This window comes from Canis lupus, chromosome 6 (assembly GCF_011100685.1).
Source record: "Canis lupus familiaris isolate Mischka breed German Shepherd chromosome 6, alternate assembly UU_Cfam_GSD_1.0, whole genome shotgun sequence".
Taxonomy (NCBI): domain Eukaryota; kingdom Metazoa; phylum Chordata; class Mammalia; order Carnivora; family Canidae; genus Canis; species Canis lupus.
The window spans coordinates 24,395,576-24,416,072 of record NC_049227.1 but is presented as its reverse complement, the minus strand read 5'-3'; the positions used below and the strand labels follow the sequence as shown (position 1 = coordinate 24,416,072).

General features: G+C 39.2%; 1 protein-coding gene across 16 annotated transcripts in view; it reads left to right on the top strand.

Moving 5' to 3' along the window:
* The first annotated feature begins 288 nt into the window (after positions 1 to 288).
* LOC489979 (ATP-binding cassette sub-family A member 3-like) overlaps positions 289 to 20,497 on the top strand; it is a 191,200-nt gene continuing 170,991 nt past the window's right edge. For 4 of the 16 annotated variants that reach the window (XM_038540119.1, XM_038540116.1, XM_038540124.1 and 1 more), the window contains exons 1-3: positions 291 to 355; positions 16,335 to 16,419; positions 16,779 to 17,034. In XM_038540119.1, the coding sequence (XP_038396047.1) occupies positions 16,360 to 16,419; positions 16,779 to 17,034 (316 nt within the window). In that variant the 5' untranslated portion in view covers positions 291 to 355; positions 16,335 to 16,359. Of the gene's footprint in view, positions 356 to 421; positions 561 to 16,296; positions 16,420 to 16,778; positions 17,035 to 20,497 lie in introns of those variants that run through there. The other 12 variants (XM_038540125.1, XM_038540121.1, XM_038540122.1 and 9 more) reach the window with 9 other exon arrangements.

Below are 20,497 nucleotides of genomic sequence, written 5' to 3'. Positions count from 1 at the left end.
AGCAGTGAAACAGTTGGGAACTGGGGAAGTGGGGCTGGCCCCTCCAGGCGTTGCCTGGGTGGTAGGAAGGGATGGGCTGGGGAGCTGGGGACTCGAGGGAGTGCGGGCGCATGCGCGTGGAGCCGCGCTGAGGCGGTGTGCTGGGCGCATGCGTGTGGAGCCGCGCTGAGGCGGTGCGCTCTGGGTCCTCCCGCCGTCAGGTAGCACGCTCCTGGACGCCCTGGCGGCCAACCGGTTGTGGGCGGTTGGGGAGGGCGTTGGGACGCGAGGTTGGTCTCGCGAGGACCACGCGCGTGCACCTGAGCGGCGGAGGTGGAGGCTGAGGCGCAGGTGTGGCAGTTTTGAGGCCCGAGTGGTGAGCGTGGGACCTGTCTGCCCCGGGCTCGTCCTGGCCTGACCCAGCCGGCCCGGGTCGTCCTCCCCCAAGTGCCGAGGCTGAGGCGGGGGGGCTGCTCCACCCACAGGCCAGCCCCTCCTTGTGCGCGCGCTGACGCCCCCAAACCCATATGGCCACACAGCCCCCAAAACCAACAAACAGGAGAACCCACTGGAGACTTAGGGTTTGAATTTTAACTGTTAATCTTTTGTTTGTTTGTTTGTTTTTTGTTGTGGTAGCTTATTGGTTAGGAAGGTTTGTTGGTGGTAGCTTATTGGTTAGGAAGGTTTTGGGGAGCAACTGGGTGGCCCAGGGGATTGAGTGGCCTCGTTTTGGTTTCTGTTCCTGTCGCGGTCTGGGGGTTGTGAGAGCGAGCCCCACCCCACGGGGACCCCAGTGCGTGGGATTCTCTCCCTTCTCTTCCTGTTCCCCTCCCCCCGCACGTATGCTCACTCTCTCTGAAAGAAATCAATCTTTTTTTTTTTTTTGAGATTTATTTATTTATTTATTTGAGAGGGAGAGAGACCCTCAAGCAGATTCCCTGCTGAGTGTGAGCGCTAGAGGGGGCCTCCAACCTCACGACCCTGAGATCATGACCTGAGAGGAAACCAGCAGTCCAGAGCTCAGTGGACTGAGTGAGCCACTCGGGTGCCCCCTAAATAAATAATCTTTTTTTTTCTTAAAAAAAAAAAAGGTTTTGGGAAGGTACCCCAGCTTTGGTTTTATTTGAATGTAGTAAAGTGAATTAACCTTTGTGAATCTCAGCTATGATATAGGAAAATCCTCTTACCCATTTCATGGGGTTTTTCTTTTTTTACAACGAGGAAAAATTAACCATTCCTACCATTCATTCATTCATTCATTCATTTATCTATCATTTCTGCCATTTAAAGTATTAGAACTGTGTGGCTTTTGTTACATTCACGGTGTTGTGCCACCATTACCAGTACCTAATTCCAGAACGTTTTTGTTTGTTTAGGACATGGTTTATCCTTAAAATAAATCCTGTGCTCACTGAACAGTCACTTGTGCTATTGCTTCATATCTGTAGTCTCTGGCTACCACTAATCTTTCTATCTCTATGGATTTGCCAATTCTAGGTATTTTACATAAATAGAATCATATAATATGTGGCTTTTTGTGTTTGGCTTATTTTACTTAACGTTATGTTTTCAGGGTTCTTGAGTGTTGTTATGTACCTCATTCCACTTTTGGATATACCACATTTGTTTATCTTTTCATCAGTTGATGAGATTTTGTGTTTCTACTTTTTTACTATCACCAATAATGCTACTGTGAACATTACATGATTTTGAATGGACATGTTTTTCTATTCTGTTGGGTGTATACGTAGGAGTGGAATTGCAGGGTCATATGGTAATTATATGTTTAACTGTTTTAGGAACTGCCGAAATTTCACAGCAGCTCTACCATTTTACATTCCTACCAGCAGTGTGTAAGGGTTCCAGTTTTCCAAGTTCTTGCCAAAACTTGTTTTATTCTGTTAAAAAAGTTGTTATTTATTTAAGTGGTATCTCATTATGGTTTCAATTTGCATTTCCCTAATGACTAGTGATGTTGAGCATCATTTTGTGTCCTTCTTGGCCATTTGTGTAATTTCTTTGGAGAAATGTCTTTTTATATCTTTTTTTCTCATTATTTAGTTGGTTTGTCATTTTGTTGTTGAGTTTTTAGAGTGCTTTATATATATTCAGTATATGAAACCCTTATCAGGTATGTAATTTGAAAATATTCCATTCATGAGTTTTTTATATCCTTTGATACACAAAAGGTTTTGATTTATGATTGATGAAGCCAATTTATATTTTTATTTGATGTTCTAAGAATGTATTGCTGCATCCAAGTTATGAAGATTTATTCCCAATATATTCTTCTAGGAATTTATTGTTTTAGCTATTTGATCCATGTTGAATTGATGTTTGTTATGTGGTCCAAGGCAATAATTTAACTTTATTCTTTTGCCTGTTGCTTAAATACTGTTTGTTTAAAAGACTGTTATTTCCTCATTGAATGATCTTGGCACCTTTATTGAATATCAGTTGACCATAGATACATAGGTTTATTTCTAGACTCCCAATTCTAATCCCTTGATTTGTATATCTGTGCTAATGTCAGTACCATACTGTTTTGATTATTGTCACTTTGTAGAAACTATTGAAATTAATAAGTATGAGACCTCAAACTTCATTTTTCCTTTTCAAGATTCTTTTGGCTATTCCAGGGTTCCTTGCCATTCCATATAAATTTTGGAATCATTGTGTTTATTTTTGTAAAAAGGCAGTTGGGGATTGATTGATTCCGTAGACCAATTTGGGAGGGGGTCGGGCACTGCCATCTCAACAATATTAAATCATTTAGTCTATGAACGTAGGATGTCTTTTCATTTGTTTAGATGGTTTTTAATTTCTTATTTTCCCAGCTTTTTTGAGGTATAATTGATAAATAAAATTGTTGTATATTTAAAGTGTAGAATATGATGATTTGGTATACATATACATTGTGAAAGAATTCCCTCATTCAAGTTGATTAACACATCAGTCACCTCACATAGTTGCCCTTTTGTGTGTGTGAGAGACAACACTTAAGATCTATTGTCATAGCAAACTTCCAATTGTACAATACGGTATTTTTTTAAATAATAAATTTATTTTTTATTGGTGTTCAATTTGCCAACATGCAGAATAACACCCAGTGCTCATCCTGCCAAGTGCCCCCCTTATAGTCATACCATAGATCTTCAGAATTTGCTCATCTTATAATTGAAAGTTTATACACTTTCATCAGTCTCTCCCTACTTCTCTCCACCTCTCAGCCCTTGACAATCTGGAGATTACACAGAACCTGTAGATAGATGGCTTTAGGCAGTCTCGACTTTTTAACAATAACATTTTCAATCCATGAACTTAGGATAGCTTTTCCATTTATTTGTGTATTCAATTTCTTTCATCAATGTCTTCATGTTTCAGTCAATGTATCTTTCATTTCCTTAAATTATTCCTAAGTATTTTATTGTTTTTGAGGTTATTGTGGCTAGGGTTGTTTTCTGTCTCTCTTGAACGTCTCATTTTGTTCTTATAATGTTTTTCTAATTCATTAAGTTATTTATCTGTATTCTCTGGAGATCTTTGAGCATCTTTAGAACATTTCTTTTGAATTCTTTCTTGTGCAGTTTATCTCTTTGGGGTCAGTTACAGAAAGTTTACTATGTTCCTTTGGTGGTATCATGTTTCTTTTATACTTTGTGATTCTAGTGGCCTTGCATATGCATCTGCACATTGGAAGAGGCGGTCACCTTTTCCAGACTTTATGGACCAGCTTCGGTAACGAAAGACCTTCACTTGGTGGAAGCATGTTGGGGTGTTTTGTGACAGAGTCTTGATGTGTGATGCTTATGACTGCTCTGGGTCTGAGGGATCTGGATGTCTTTTGGGGGGTCCACAGCATTGGGGGCCACCACTGCTGGGGTCTGCACCATTGACAACTATGTGGCCTTTGGTGAGCACCATGGGGGTTCACTTTACTTCAAGATAGGCCCATGGTGTGTACACACTTAGTGCTGGGGGCCAGCTGCTGGTTCCCAGGTAGTAGCAGGGGATGGTTGCAGACACACACAGTGATGGGAACCAGAGCCAACTAAGGATGCACTGGCAGCCCTAGATATGCTGATTGTTGGCATGCCCTCTGTGGCTAGGATCATATGTCAAGTACTTACTGCAGTGGAGGCTGGTGACGTGAGTCTGGCTGTTTGAGTGCAGGTGTACAGCTGGTAGGGCTAGCTTCAGGTAAGCCCTGTGGTGCAGGCCAGTGCCAGGAGACAAGGCTGAAGCTGGGGGGCCTGGCTGTCAGTGTGCACTATTGTGGCTGCAGTATCTCCACAGCAGTGGAGACCAGTGTTAAGAATCAGGCTAGGGAGTGCAGGTGTGCAGCTGGAGGGGCTAGCTGCAGGTGAACCCAGTGGTGCTGGCCAGTGCCTGGAGATAGGGCCAAATCTGGACCCATAAGCAGCTGTAGGGGTTGTGGCTGTTGATGTATCCTTCTGTGGCTTTAGACTATTGGCTACAGGTATGTACACTTCAGTATAGGCTTGTTATGGGAAGGCAAGCTGGTGGCAGGCAGGTGCACAGCTGGAGGGGGTAGCCTCAAGTGTAAACATGGTGGTAGGGGTCAGTCACAGGGGGCCAGATTAGCATCTTGCACTTGTGTAGCTACAGAAGCCTGGAGTCAGTTCCTGGGATTTGGTGGGAATAGGGAGCTGGGGAGGGACTCAGGCATCTGGTATTTACAAATCCAAATACCTGTGGAATAAAAACTAGTGAATTCTGTAGGGGATCAGTTGGTTGTGCTGGCTAATATTTTCTTCAGTGGTGAAAGATGCTCATGTTGTTTGCAGAACAGGTCACTGAAAACCAGGGTCGCTCCTACTGCTTGGCTATTACTGGTAGCCTCTCCTTTATTCTTTATCCCTAGCCATCTCTGTATGTATCAGTTTTGCTGGTCTCTGGGTGGGGTGAAACATATTCAGGTCCTTTGTGTGGTGCACCAAAAGATGGGGGAAGCGTGTTGCTCACCTTGATCTCCCTCACCTCACCTCACCTCATCTAGAAAGAGAGGGGAACTCTTTCTAGATGGGATACTCCTTCTTGGTACTGAGCAGTGCCAACCTGAGGGACTGGGATGATACAGACAAAAATGAATATGAATCTTGTTCTTCCTTCCCTTTTTCTGTGTTTTTTTTTTCTCCAGTTTTTTGTTCCATTATATTCTTGAAGTTTCTTAAGTGGACTCCGGAGCTCTCCTAGAGCTATTTTTGTTCATGAATAGCTAATTGTTGATGTTTGTGAGGGAACGGAGAGGCTAGGGTTTCCTACTTTGCCATCTCCGTGATGTCATCCCTTCTTTTTCCCCCCTTTTTTCTTAATGTAGGCATTCATTACTAAAAATTACCTCTTAGAACTACTTTTGTTGCATCCTATAAGTTTTGGTGTGTTGTGTTCCCATTTATATTTGTTTCAAGATTTTTTTTTTTAATCTTGGAGCATGGGTCCTAACATGGAGCCTAAACTCATGACCCTGAGATCAAGACCTGAGCTGAAATCAAGAGTTAGATGCTTAACTGACTGAGCCATCCAGATGCCCCCTCAAGACTTTTTTATTTCCCTTTTGATTTCTTCTTTGACCTATTGGTGTTTCAGGTGCATGTTGTTTAATTTCTATATATTTTTAAATTTCCACTGAATTTCCCAGTTTTCCTCTTGTTACAGGGTTTCTAGTTTTATACCATTAAGGCTGGAAAAGATATTTGATGTGATTTCAGTGTTCTTATACTTGTTAAAATTTGTTGTGTGACCTAACATATTATCTATCCCTGAAAATGCTCTGTGTATGCTTGAAAAGAATGTATATTCTTTTCATTTTATTTTTTTAAGTAGGCCAACATGAGGCTTCAACTCACAACTCTGAGATCAAGACCTGAGCTGAGATTGAGTTGGATGGTTACCTGACTGAGTAGCTACCCAGGCACCCCTGAGAAGAATGTATATTCTGCTGCTGTTTGATGGAATATTTTGCATATGTTCATGAGGTCCATCTGGTCTAGTGTCCAGTTTAAGTCCCATATTTCTTTATGAATTTTCTGTCTGGATGATCTATCCCTTGTTGGAGGCAGGGTATTGAAGTCCCTTCTGTTATTGTATTGCTGACTATTTCTCCCTTCAGTTCTTCTAATATTTGCTTTATACATTTAGGTGCTCTGATATTTGGTGCATAAATATTTACAATTGTTATATCCTCTTAATTGATCCCTGTTTCATTATAAAATGTTCTTATTTGTCTCTTGTTACAGTCTTTGGGCTTAGTCACCTTGTGTGCTGGGAGTATAGCTACCCCTGCCCTCTTGTGGCCACCATTTGCATGGAATGTGTTTTTCTATCCATTTGGTTTGAGCCTATGTGTGTCATTAAAGCTGAAATGAGTCTTTTAATCCATTCAGCTACTCTGTGTCTTTTGATTGGAGAATTTAGTACATTTACATTTAAAATAATTATTGATAAGTAAAGATTTACTTTTGTCATCTGATTAATTTTTTTTTCTGTTGTAATTCCTTTCTCTCTCCCTTGTTCGCTCCCTTCTTTTATGATTTGATAATTTTCTGTAGTGGTATGCTTTGATTCCTTTCTTTTTACCTCTTGTGTATCTGCTTTAGTCTTTTGTTTTGTCATTAACATGAAGCTTACACAAAACAACAGTCTAAGCTGGTAACAACTGAATTTTGAATGCATACAGAAGCTCTACGTTTTTGTGCTATACCTTTCACATTTTGTGTTTTTGATATGTTTTGATGTCACAGTTTGCATTTTTTATATTGTGTATCCATTAATGAAATTATTGTTACCATTATTTTTAATACTTTGTGTTTTAACCATTATGTTAGATTAAAATGATTTATTTTTAATTTTTTAAAATAAATTGACTTTTTATTGGTGTTCAATATGCCAACATATAGAATAACACTCAGTGCTTATCCCATCAAGTGCCCCCCTCGGTGCCCGTCACCCAGTCACCTCTACCCCCCCGCCCACCTCCCTTTCCACCACCCCTAGTTTGTTTCCCAGAGTTAGGAGTCTCTCATGTTCTGTCTCCCTTTCTGAAATTTCCCACTCATTTTTTCTCCTTTCACCTTTATTCCCTTTCACTATTTTTTATATTCCCCAAATGAATGAGACCATATAATGTCCTTCTCCAGTTGACTTATTTCACTCAGCATAATACCCTCCAGTTCCATCCACCTCAAAGCAAATGGTGGGTATTTGTCGTTTCTAATGGCTGAGTAATATTCCATTGTATACATATACCACATCTTCTTAATCCATTCATCTTGTAATGGACACCAAAGCTCTTTCCACAGTTTGGCTATTGTGGACATTGCTGCTATAAACATCGAGGTACAGGTGTCCTGCCGTTTCACTGCATCTGTATCTTTGGGGTAAATCGCCAGCAGTGCAATTGCTGGGTCGTGGGGCAGATCTATTTTTAACTCTTTGAGGAACCTCCACACAGCTTTCCAGAGTGGCTGTACCAGTTCACATTCCCACCAACAGTGCAACAGGGTTCCCCTTTCTCCACATCCTCTCCAACATTTGTTGTTGCCTGCCTTGTTAATTTTCCCCATTCTCACTGGTGTGAGGTGGTATCTCATTGTGGTTTTGATTTGTAGTTCCCTGATGGCCAGCGATGCGGAGCATTTTCTCATGTGCTTGTTGGCCATGTCTATGTCTTCCTCTGTGAGATTTATGTTCATGTCTTTTGTCCATTTCATGATTGGATTTTTTGTTCCTTTGCTGTTGAGTTTAATAAGTTCTTTATAGATCTTATAGATCTATATAGTATAGATACTAGCCCTTTATCTGATAGGTCATTTGCAAATATCTTCTCCCATTCTGTAGGTTGTCTCTTAGTTTTGTTGACTGTTTCTTTGGCTGTGCAGAAGCTTTTTATCTTGATGAAGTCCCAATAATTCATTTTTGCTTTTGTTTCTCTTGCCTTCATGGATGTATCTTGCAAGAAGTTGCTGTGGCCAAGTTCAAAAAGGGTGTTGCCTGTGTTCTCCTCTAGGATTTTGATGGAATCTTGTCTCACATTTAGATCTTTCATCCATTTTGAGTTTATCTTTGTGCATGGTGTAAGAGAATGGTCTAGTTTCATTCTTCTGTATGTGGATGTCCAAGTTTCCCAGCACCATTTATTGAATAGACTGTCTTTTCTCCAGTGGATAGTCTTTCCTGCTTTCCTGCTTTTTTGAATATTAGTTGACCATAGAGTTGAGGGTCCACTTCTGGATTCTCTATTCTGTTCCATTGATCTATATGTCTGTTTTCGTGCCAGTACCACACGGTCTTGATGACCACAGCTTTGTAGTAGAACCTGAAATCTGGCATTTTGATGCCCCCCGGCAGCTATGGTTTTCTTTTTTAAAATGCCCCTGGCTATTCAGGATCTTTTCTGATTCCACACAAATTTTAAGATGATTTGTTCCAACTCTCTGAAGAGAGTCCTTGGTATTTTGATAGGGATTGCATTAAATGTGTAAATTGCCCTGAGTAACATTGACATTTTCACAAGATTAATTTTTCCAATCCATGAGCATGGAATACTTTCCCATCTCTTTGTGTCTTCCTCAGTTTCTTTCAGAAGTGTTCTGTAGTTTTCAGGGTATAGATCCTTTACCTCTTTGGTTAGGTTTATTCCACAGTATTTTATGCTTTTGGGTGCAATTTTAAATGGGATTGACTCCTTAATTTCTTTTTCTTCAGTCTCATTGTTAGTGTATAGAAATGCCACTGATTTCTGGGCATTGATTTTGTATCCTGCCACACTGCTGAATTGCTGTGTGAGTTCTAGCAATATTGGGGTGGTGGAGTCCTTTGGGTTTTCTATGTACAGTACCATGTCATCTGCAAAGAGGGAGAGTTTGACTTCTTCCTGGCCAATTTGAATGCCTTTTATTTCTTTTTGTTGCCTGATTGCTGAGGCTAGGACTTCTAGTACTATGTTGAACAACAGTGGTGAGAGTGGACATCCCTGTCATGTTCCTGATCTTAGGGGAAAGGCTCCCAGTGTTTCCCCATTGAGAATGATATTTGCTGTGGGCTTTTTGTAGATGGCTTTTAAGATGCTGAGGAATGTTCCCTCTCTCCCTACACTCCCAAGAGTTTTGATCAGGAATGGATGCTGTATTTTGTCAAATGCATTCTCTACATCTATTGAGAAGATCATATGGTTCTTGTTTTTTCTCTTGCTGATATGATCAATCACATCAATTGCTTTACAAGTGTTGAAACCAGCCTTGCATCCCGGGGATAAATCCCACTTGGTCATGGTGAGTAATCTTCCTAATGTATTGTTGGATCCTATTGGCTAGTATCTTGTTGAGAATTTTTGCATCCATGTTCATCAGGGATATTGGTCTATAATTCTCCTTTTTTGGTGGGATCTTTGGTTTTAGAATTAAGGTGATTCTGGCCTCAGAGAACGAGTTTGGAAGTACTCCGTCTGTTTCTATCTTTCCAAACAGCTTTGTAGAATAGGTATGGTTTCTTCTTTAAATGTTTGATAGAATTCCCCAGGGAAGCCATCCGGCCCTGGACTTTTGTGTCTTGGGAGGTTTTTGATGACTGCTTCAATTTCCTCCCTGGTTATCGGCCTGTTGAGGTTTTCCATTTCTTCCTGTTCCAGTTTTGGTAGTTTGTGGTTTTCCAGAAATGTGTCCATTTCTTCTAGATTGCCTAATTTTTTTTGGTGTATAGCTGCTCACAATAAGTTTTTAAAATCGTTTGTATTTCCTTGGTGTTGGTGGTGATCTCTCCTTTCTCATTGATGATTTTGTTAATTTGAGTCTTTTCTCTCTTCTTTTTAATAAAGCTAGCTAATGGTTTATCTATCTTCTTAATTCTTTCAAAGAACCAACTCCTGGTTTTGTTAATATGTTCCACAGTTCTTCTGGTCTCTATTTCATTGAGTTCTGCTCGAATCTTTATTAACTCTCTTCTTCTGCTGGGTATAGGATCTATTTGCTGTTTTTTCTCCAGCTCCTTTAGGTGCAAGGTTAGCTTTTGTATTTGAGTTATTTCCAGTTTTTGGATGGATGCTTGTATTGCGATGTATTTCCCCCTCAGGACTGCTTTTGCTGTATCCCAAAGATTTGGAACGGTTGTATCTTCATTCTCGTTAGTTTCCATGAATCTTTTTAATTCTTCCCTAATTTCCTGGTTGACCCTTTCATCTTTTAGCAGGATGGTCCTTAACCTCCACGTGTTTGAAATCCTTCCAAACTTCTTGTGATTTATTTCTAGTTTCAAAGTATTATGGTCTGAAAATATGCAGGGGATGATCCCAATCTTTTGGTATCAGTTCAGACCTGATTTGTGACCCAGTATGTGGTTTATTCTGGAGAAATTTCCATGTGCACTTGAGAAGAATGTGTATTCAGTTGCGTTTGGATGTAAAGTTCTGTAAATATCTGTGAAATCCATCTGGTCCAGTGTATCATTTAAAGCTCTTTTTTCTTTGTAGATGTTGTGCTTAGAATATCTATCTATTGTAGAAAGCACTGTATTCGAGTCTCCTAGTATTACTGTATTCTTATCTAAGTATGTCTTAACTTTGGTTATTAATTGATTGATATACTTGGTGGCTCCCATATTCGGAGCATAAATAGTCATGATATTTAGGTCCTCTTGTTGGATAGATCCCTTAAGTATGGTATACTGTCCCTCTTCATCCCTTACTACAGTCTTTGGGATAAACTTTAATTTATCTATATGAGGATTGCTACCCCTGCTTTCTTTTGAGGACAATTTTTTTTATAAATTTATTTTTTATTGGTGTTCAATTTGCCAACATATAGAACAACACCCAGTGCTCATCCCGTCAAGCGCCCACCTCAGTGCCCGTCACCCAGTCACCCCCATCCCCCTCCCACCTCCCCTAGTTCATTTTCCAGAGTTAGGAGTCTCTCATGTTCTGTCTCCCTTTCTGATTTTTGAAGACTATTTGGATGGTAAATGGGGGATCCCTGGGTGGCGCAGCAGTTTAGCGCCTGCCTTTGGCCCAGGGCGCGATCCTGGAGACCCGGGATCAAGTCCCACGTCGGGCTCCCAGTGCATGGAGCCTGCTTCTCCCTCTGCCTGTGTCTCTGCCCCCCCCCCTCTCTCTCTGTGTGACTACCATAAATAAAAAAAAATTGAATGGTAAATGGTTCTCCAACCCTTTATTTTCAATCTGTAGGTGTCCTTACATCTAAAATGAGTCTCTTGTAGACAGCAAATAGATGAGTTTTGCTTTTTTATACAATCTGAAACGCTGTTCTTTTGATGAGATCATTAAGCCCATTCACATTTAGAGTTACTGTTGAAAGATATGAATTTAGTGTCATCATAATACCTGTTCAGTCCCTGTTTTTGTGGATTGTTTCCTTGGACTTCCTCTTTCTTTTACAGGGTCTCCCTTAATATTTCTTGCAGAGCTGGTTTGGTGGTCACATATTCTTTCAGTTTCTGCCTATCTTGGAAGCTCTTTATCTCTCCTTCTATTCTGAATGAGAGCCTTGCTGGATAAAGTATTCTTGGCTGCATGTTCTTTTCATTCAGGATCCTGAATATATCCTGGCAGCCCTTTCTGGGCTGCCAGGGCTCTGTGGAGAGGTCTGCTGTTAACCTAATACTTCTCCCTATAAAGGTTAGGGATCCCTTGTCTCTTGCTGCTTTAAGGATCTTCTCTTTATCTTTGGAATTTGCAAGTTTCACTATTAAATGTTGGGGTGTTGATCTGTTTTTATTGATTATAGGGGGAGGTCTCTCTATCTCCTGGATCTGAAGGACTGTTTCCCTTCCCAAGTTACAGAAGTTCTCAGCTATGATTTGTTCAAAAACACTTTCTTGTCCTCTGTCCCTTTCAGCGTCCTCTGGAACCCCAACTGAACGTAGATTTTTTCCTTCTGAGGCTGTCATTTATTTCCCTTAACCTTTCCTCATTATCTTTAATTGTTTTTCTCTTTTTTCTCAGCTTCCTTCCTTGCCATTAACTTATCTTCTATGTCACTCACTCGTTCTTCTACCTCGTTAACCCTCTCGTTAGTACCTCCAGTTTGGATGGCATCTTATTTAATTGATTTTTAATTTCGGCCTGATTAGATCTAAAGTGTATAGTCATGAAGTCTCTTGAATCCTTTATGCTTGTCTCTAGAGCCGCAAGTAGCTTTATAATTGTGCTTCTGAATTGGCTGACATTGAATTGTAATCCAAATTTTGTGACTCTGTGGGAGAGAGGACTATTTCTGATTCTTTCTTTTGTGGTGAGTTTTTCCTTCTAGTCATTTTGCTCAGTGCAGACTGGCTAAGAACAAGTTGTACTGGAAAAAGGAGAAAAAGAGAGAAGAAAAAGGAAAAAAAAGGGTGTGGGGGAAACAAACAAAAGAAAAAACAAGGTGGAGTATCCTCTGATTCTATATACTGTAAATCCCTCAACTTCCCATGGAACTTTCCAGCGCTGCTTGGTCAATAACTTGCTCTTCCCCTGTCCTTCCAGCTGGTCTTCTGGGGGAGGGGCCTGCTGTGCTGATTCTCAGGTGTGCACCTGGGGGAGTTGCCCTCCCCCCTGCCAAGTGCACAGCTCAGTGGGAGCTGTTTATTCTGTGAGGCCCCTGCTTGCTGGTGGCCCTGCTCAGTCCCAGGCACAGGGTGACACCAGGAGGAACAACAGTGGCAGCGGCCAGCTCTCCAGCCTTGGAGTCAGCTCTTGCAGTAACTACCACAGCTCCCAGTCAGCAGGGGCCTGGATGCTCTGGATGCATGAGATGGAGGTGGGGGGTGGCACTGATCTGCACAGCTCAGGCCTGTCAGGCGGCAGGAGCGTCCTTACAGTCCTGTGTCCCCCTGGCCTCCGCCTGTCCTGGAGGTGTGCCGGATTCTGGCCTGTGTCCCCCGGCGCCCTTGGCTCTGGGGCCTGCACTGCTGGAATTGCTGTCCCGGGCCGCACAGAGCTGCCACCTGAGCTGCCGCCTGAGCTGCTCCCAGGGCCCCACTGGGCGCCAGCTCCAGCCCCTTAGGGAGCTCGGCGGCGGTGTGTGGCATGCTTCTCTGGGGCACAGGTCCTCTGTTGGTGACCCTGGGAGCCTGAGGGCATCACTGCCCATCCTGGGATCCTGCCCAAGTTCCCTGCGCGCGCCTTTCCATCCAGGAAGATTGGTGAAGCTCCTGCTTCTCTGGGACTGGGCTTTCCTGTCCTGGAGGCTCTTGCCACCCGGCCTTAGCCCGGCTCCTTGCAGGCCCCTCCCTCTTGAATGCGTTTTTATTTATTTATTTTTTCCCCTCTTCCTACCTTGATAGAAGCGCAAACTCTTCTCACTGTAGCATTCCAGCTGTTCTCTTTAAATCTCAGGCCGATTCGTAGGTTTTCAGGATGATTTGAAAGTTAACTACGGAAGTTGGTGGGGACAGGTTACTTGGGACCCTACTCTTCCAACATCTTGCCCCACCTCCTCCTCTTCTGATTTTTTTTTTTAATCTTCTGATGTTTTTTAAAGAGTTTTTTATTTGTCTTAAGTTTTTATCATGTTTGATTATGATGTGTCTAGACGTATCCTGTTTGGGATTTGCTCAATTTCTTATATCTACAAGTTAGTGTCTTTTACCACATTTGGGAGATTACAACCATTATTGCTTTAAAAATCTTATCAATGTCACACTCTTTCTCCTGTCTTCTGAGACTCTGAAAATTGTATGGTAGACTATTTTTGTTGCCCCACATAATCCTGAGGCTGTGTTCATCTTTTTAAATCTCCTCCTCCCCTGTTGTGTTCATATTGGATAATTTCCATTGCTCTTTCTTCAAGTTCACTCACTCTTTCCTCTGTCATCTTCATTCTGCTATTGAGTCTTGTCAGTGAGTGTTTTATGTCATCTTCATTCTGCTATTGAGTCTTGTCAGTGAGTGTTTTATTTTGGTTATTTTCAACTCTAAAATTCTTCTTTGTTTTTTCCTTTCATCTTCTTTCTTTGCTGATATTTTCTACTTTAAATTTTGTTCCAAGAGTGTAATTGTCACAAAAAAAGACTGTAATTGTCTTTCAAGCATTGTAATAGTAGTTGTTTTAAAGGTTTTTTTTTTTTTTTTTTTTTTTTTCAGGTAATTCTAATATCTCTGCCGGCTTGGCCTGGGTCTATGATTGCCAGATTTAGCAAATGAAATACAGAGTACCCAGTTAAATTTGAATTTCAGATAAAGTATGGATATTTTAGTATAAGTATGTCCCCCCAATATATTTGTCATTTATCTGAAATTCAAATTTAACTGATCATCCTGTATTTTATCTGGCAACCTTACTTGGTTAAGTTTAAGCTATAAGTTCCAACTCACCTCTCTGGGCTGTGGTTGCAATGTCAATACAGTTTTTAAAAAATTTTTAATTTGAGAAATTGACAGTGGTTTCAAGCACAGGAACAACATAAGTATTGTTTTCTAGGACATGTTAAGCTGTACTGTAAGACTTTGGGATATTACAAGTCTTAAATATTTATTTATTATTGAAGTATAGTTGACACACAATATTAGATTAGTTTCAAGAGTATAACACAGTGATTCAACAACTCTAAATATTATTCTGTGGTCACCATAAGCATAGCTACCACCTGTCAGTATACCAACACTGTTACAATACTATTGATTGTGTTCTCTATGTTGTGCCTTTCATTCCTGTGACTTATTCATTCCATAACTAGAAACCTGTACCTCCCACTCCCCTTCACCCATTTTTGATCATTTCTCTCTCCTCTTCCCCTCTGGCAACCACTAGTTTGTTTTCCATATTTATGGGTCTGTTTCTGCTTTGTTTGTTTTGTTTTTTCACTTCCACATACAAGTGAAATCACATGATACTTGTCTTTCTCTGTCCGACACATTTACTTAGCATAGTGTCCTCTAGGTCCATCCATGTTGTCACAATCAATTGTTTTTTAAAACTTTGCTGTTGTCTCTGGATCTTCCTGGATCTGAGTCATTCATCTCAGTGATCAAAGTGATTAGCATGCTAACTGGGATGAGATCAATTTATGCTCAGACCAAGGGTGAGCTCCTCCTATCCCTCTGTCTCCCTTGTGCCTTTAGGTTCTCTTAGGTAGTCTTCATCTTGGTCTTCTGGCTGGAAACTGTGCGCATTACCATGAATGCTTGCCACTGGAAATTCAGAAGCATTTGAGGTGCTCTTCTTTGCTGCATTCCCTGGTTACTCTTGCTAGTTCACTCACTGAAAGGATGCAACACCTTTTAGTACTAAGGCAATACTCACCACATCCGTCCCTCTCTTTAATATGTCTTGAAGTCCAATGCTAATTTTGAAAGCCCTATAAGACTGTAAAAGTGGTGCATAAGAAGGAAATTCTGGCACATACTGCAATATGGGTAAACTTTGAAGACATTTTTATGCTAAGTGAAATAAGCTAGTCTCAAAAGGACAAATACTGTCACAAAGAAGTGATTCCACTTTTAGGTACCTAAAGGAGTCAAATTCATAGATACAGAAAGTAGAATGGTGGTTGCTAGTGACTAGGGGGAAGAAGGAATAGAGAGTTGTTATTTAATGGCTATGGAGTTTCAGTTTGGGAAGATAAAAAATTTCTGGAGATGGTTAATGGTGATGGTTGTGCAACAACATGAATGCAATTGGTGCCACTGAATTGTACAATTAAAAATTGTTAAAGTGGCAAATTTTATGTTATGTATATTTTATTGCAATTTTTAAAAAATGGCATAGCCTTTTAGCTACCCTCTCCATAGAGGCAAATCACCCCAGGTCAATACCTTATAATGTAAGTACTGTGATTTTTCTGATTTTACAGATGGTAGGCAGCTATAGGTTAATTATTTTGCTCAAAATTTTATAGCTTGTGAGAGAGTTAAGATCTGAACTCAAACAGCCCAACTTTAGATTCTGGGTTCTCATTTACTATACACTACTATTCACACTGTGAGGAAAGGATCCCAATCATTTCAAATATACCTAATGCCTAGGATAGAATATGGCACAGAGTAGGTATTAAATAGGAAATTTTCAGCATTATTCTATAGGAATTTATCTCAGAGCCTATCAAAATAATAATTGACATCCCAAATTTACAGTTTACATCTTTCATTGTGAACATGGGGCTGCAACCTATTACATTTTGCATCTCTGTCACCTGATATTTTCATACATATTAGAAGACCATTCAATGTGAATATTATGAATTAATATAAGAACAGGAACAGACAAGTACTTATTTAAAGTAGTTATCTTTCAGAATTGATGAAAAAAGAGTAGAACAAGGAAGTAATCATTTTGCTTGACTAAATTTAACATTTTTTTCCAGGCGATGTAAGTTTTTAAAATGTTCTACTTCCTTCTTAGTTGAACTTCCATTCTTTGTGATAAAATGAATTTATTGTGGCTCAACCAATTTGCAGTCCTCCTCTGGAAAAATTTTGTTTTAAAGGTAAGTGGAAGTGTCCATGGGAAATGGTTGTAATGGCTAACGAACCTGAAGGAGAAATTTTTAAATAACTTTTTCACTTCGTTTTAGTTTATGGATTTTATCTGGTTCCTTTTGTTCCATGGCTTAATGTCACAGTTCTAACTCTCTCAAGAGTACTGATAGGATAAACCAATAGAACAGATAATGAAATGTGGAAAAGGGTGAAAAAGACAGGCTAGAAAGCCATTTGTTTTATAGAATGGACCTGAGTAATATGTTTAAATTGTATACATGTATATGCACAAGAGTACAGATTCATGCACATGTACAGATACATAGATAGGCTCTTAGTTAATATAATCCTTTGGTTTCTTTTGCAGAAAAGGAAGGTGATTTCTTTAATTGTGGAAATCTTCATGACACTCTTCTTCTCTGGATTGATTTTGCTTCATCGCAGAGATGTAAAAAAAGAGTTCCAGAATGTTACTATTTACAGATCTCTTTTTGTCTTGTTCCCACCTCCTTTCCTCTATAACAGGAGTGTTGTATATGAAGTTGCATATGTACCTTCTCACAGTGATGTGGCAAAAAATATTACTGAGACTGTGATAATGAAGTTAAGACTCAATATTTCAGGTTAGAAACTGTGGTGTCTAAAATGTTTTTGTAACATAATTACTAATTTGTTTTTGAAAGGGCATGCTTCAGTGACCTTAAACTTGTACGTTAATCTCCTGAATATAACATTATGAACTCTGTCACATGATATCAAACATATTCCTGGCATAATCATAAACAAAATTAATATTTAAAATTAGATGATGGAATTATGTAATTGTAAATCTTCTTTGTCTCTGACTGCATTCTTAAACTAGGATGAGTACCTGATAGCATGCCAAAGGGACACAGCCTCAGGATGACTAGGGGTAGTTTCTTTTTATTTATTTTTAATTAGTTTTTAAAAATAGATTTTACTTATTCATTCATGAGAGACACGAAGAGAAAGGGAGAGACATAGGCAGAGGGAGAAGCCTGCTCCCTGTGGGGAGCTCAATATAGGACTCCATCCCAGGACCTCAGGATCATGACCTGAGCCGAAGGTGGATGCTCAACCACTGACCCACCCAGTCATCCCAAGGTAGTTTATTTTTAGATGCATGCATAAACTCTACCTTTAGATAATTAATTTTAAACATTTTAATGAAAATATTACTTGGGTATGGTATATGAATGCATTTGAAAAGAAGAGTAAAACCACGTAGAATTATGCCAAAATAATCCTTATCTCCTTACACTCACCTTCCTCTGCACCTAGTTTCTCTTTTCTGTCTCCAATGTTAAAAATACTGTCAGAATTTTGTAAGCACCTCTCCCATCTTGTCTCATGCTTTTACATGTGTGTGGGTTTATTCTGTTATATACTTAAACAATTACGTATTTAATTTTCTCCTTTTAAGTGCAGGGCTTTGAGATAGGAAGAGGAGAGTATATGCTATATATTTACTTTGCCATCTTAAAAAACTATCTTTAAAAAGGAAAATGTTCCTTATGTAACTTTTTTTTAAAGATTTTATTTTTTTTATTCATGAGAGACAGAAAGAGGGGGGTGTGGGCAGAAACACAGGCAGAGGTAGAAGCAAGCTCCATGCAGGAGCCTGATGTGGGACTCGATCCTGGGATCCCAGGATCACACCCTGGGCTGAAGGCAGGCGCTAAACCGCTGAGCCACCCAGGGATCCCCATTCCTTATGTAACTTAATGCAAAATTCCTATGGATTTTTAATGATAGAAACCATGAATCTCCAAAGAACTTTGGTGTTTGTGATGGGCTGAAAGTTACTTTTAAGTATCCCTTTATATGGAGGTGGGGGATAGAAGACAGGCTGCTGTTTCTGCTGCTTTTATGAAAATCTAAGAAACATTGTTATTCTGTCATATTGAAGTCTTCATGAGAAAGTGTGTCTGAAGACTGAAGTAGAGATCTGATGGGTTGAAAGTCCATGGTGGCATTTATTAATTAATGTCTTGTATAGTAAAGTGCTAATTTAAAGGGAAGGAAGCTGAGAAATTTTCCTACTCTTGATTGAGCCTGATTACCTTGTTTTAGTTTCTGTTGAACCAACTCTTTAGCAAAATAGCTCAGTGGATATGAAAGGGTATGTGTAAAAGTCTTCATTTGGAAAATTCCCACATTCAGATTTTACTTCCACTGAAGAATTATAACTTTTAAAAACAAACTAAAAGCTTTTATTTTTAAAAAGATTTTGTTTATTTATTTGAGAGAGAGCGCGCAAGTGCATGCATCGTGAGGGGAGGGGCAGAGGAAGAAGCAGACTCCCATGACCCCTGGGATCCTGATCTGAGCCTGATACTTAACTGACTGAGCCACCTAGCCGCTCCTAGAAGATTTTAATATATCAGTTCAAGTTCAGATAGTATAATATCTGAATAGTATAGTACAGTGTATTTGCTATTAGCATAATTATGATTAGAAATCTGGTATTGGGTAAGACTTTGATAATGGTGCTTGATAACTGACTTGGTTTAATCAATACATGTAATAATGTCTGTTAAAATCTTTGGTAAAGAATTCTTGAGGATTATACAGTGCTTTACTTTTAGCATAATGATTTGGGCCCCTGTCCACATACACACATTTGATTTTGAAAAATCTCAAACCTATAGAGAAAATGCAAATAAACTGCGATTCAGAAAATAACATTTGCCACATTTGCTTTTTTATTCACTCTCCATACACACACTTATGTACATATATATATGTATGCACATATATAATATGTATATAAGTATGTAAAACATATAAGAATATATATAAAATTACTGGATTTTTTTAAACCATTAAGAATAACTTGCATTCATCATGACATGTCACCTTCAAATGCTATATCTCTTAATAAGGACATTCTCCAACATAACCTTTACAAAAGTTATACCCAAGAATTTAAAAATTGATACAATGATGTATTGTCCTAATGAGGTTCTTTAGAGCTTTTTTTCTCTCTTTTTTTGGAATCCAGGATCCAGTTAGAGATTTTATTGAAAAGATTTTATTTATTTATTTATTTATTTATTTATTTATTTATTTATTTATTTGAGGGAGAAAGAGAGAGAATCTCAAGGAGACTCTGCTCATTGAGCACAGAGCCTGACTTGGGGCCTGATCCCATGACCCAAGATCATTGAGCTAAAACCAAGAGTTGGATGCTCAACTGTCTGAGCCATCCAGATGTTCTCCAGTTACAGATTTTTAAATATTCATTGGGGTTGGCAAACTTATGTAAAGGGCCAGTTAATAAATATATTAGGTTTTAAGAGCTATATAGATGACTATAAAATACTTTTTAAGGAGCCCTTTATAGATGTAAAAACCATCCATAACTCACAAGCCCATACCAAAACAGACTGTGGGATAGATTTGACCTGCACCAGCCCGTAATTTGCTGACCTCTGACTTAGAATACTTTCTTAGACTATTTTATTGTTTTGGTTTTAATGACACTGATATTTTTAAAAGACTAGGCCAATTATTTTGCAGAAGGCTTCTTAATTTCTATTTGATTGTTTCTTTACATTTAGTTTCAATTTGATCATTTGTGTTGGAAATATTGCATCTTTCATATAGGATCTTCTTAGTGAATATCTTTTGGAAGCATATTTACCAGTTTGTTCCTCAGTTGGTTATATTTGCTCATTTTAGTAAAATGGATTTCCACCAGACTTTCCATTGTCAAGGCAGATATCCTCTTTGTAGTTAATAAGGAATCTGTAATTTTAGGCCAGAGCATTTTCAGCACCCTAGAAGCTTCCATGTGCCAGGTTGCAATTTTGACTCCCTCAAATTTAACTACTATTTTAACATCTTAAGACCATAGATTAGTTTTGCCTACTTTTCACCTTATGTAAATGGAACTATTCACTATGTCCCATTATAGTATTCTGTATTATATATGGATATATTATATAGTTTGTGTTTATGTTTCATTAGCATTATATTTGTAAGAGTAATCCAAATTGTGTGAGATCATAAATAACTAATTTTCTTTTTTTTAATAAAATAACTTTTTATTGGTGTTCAATT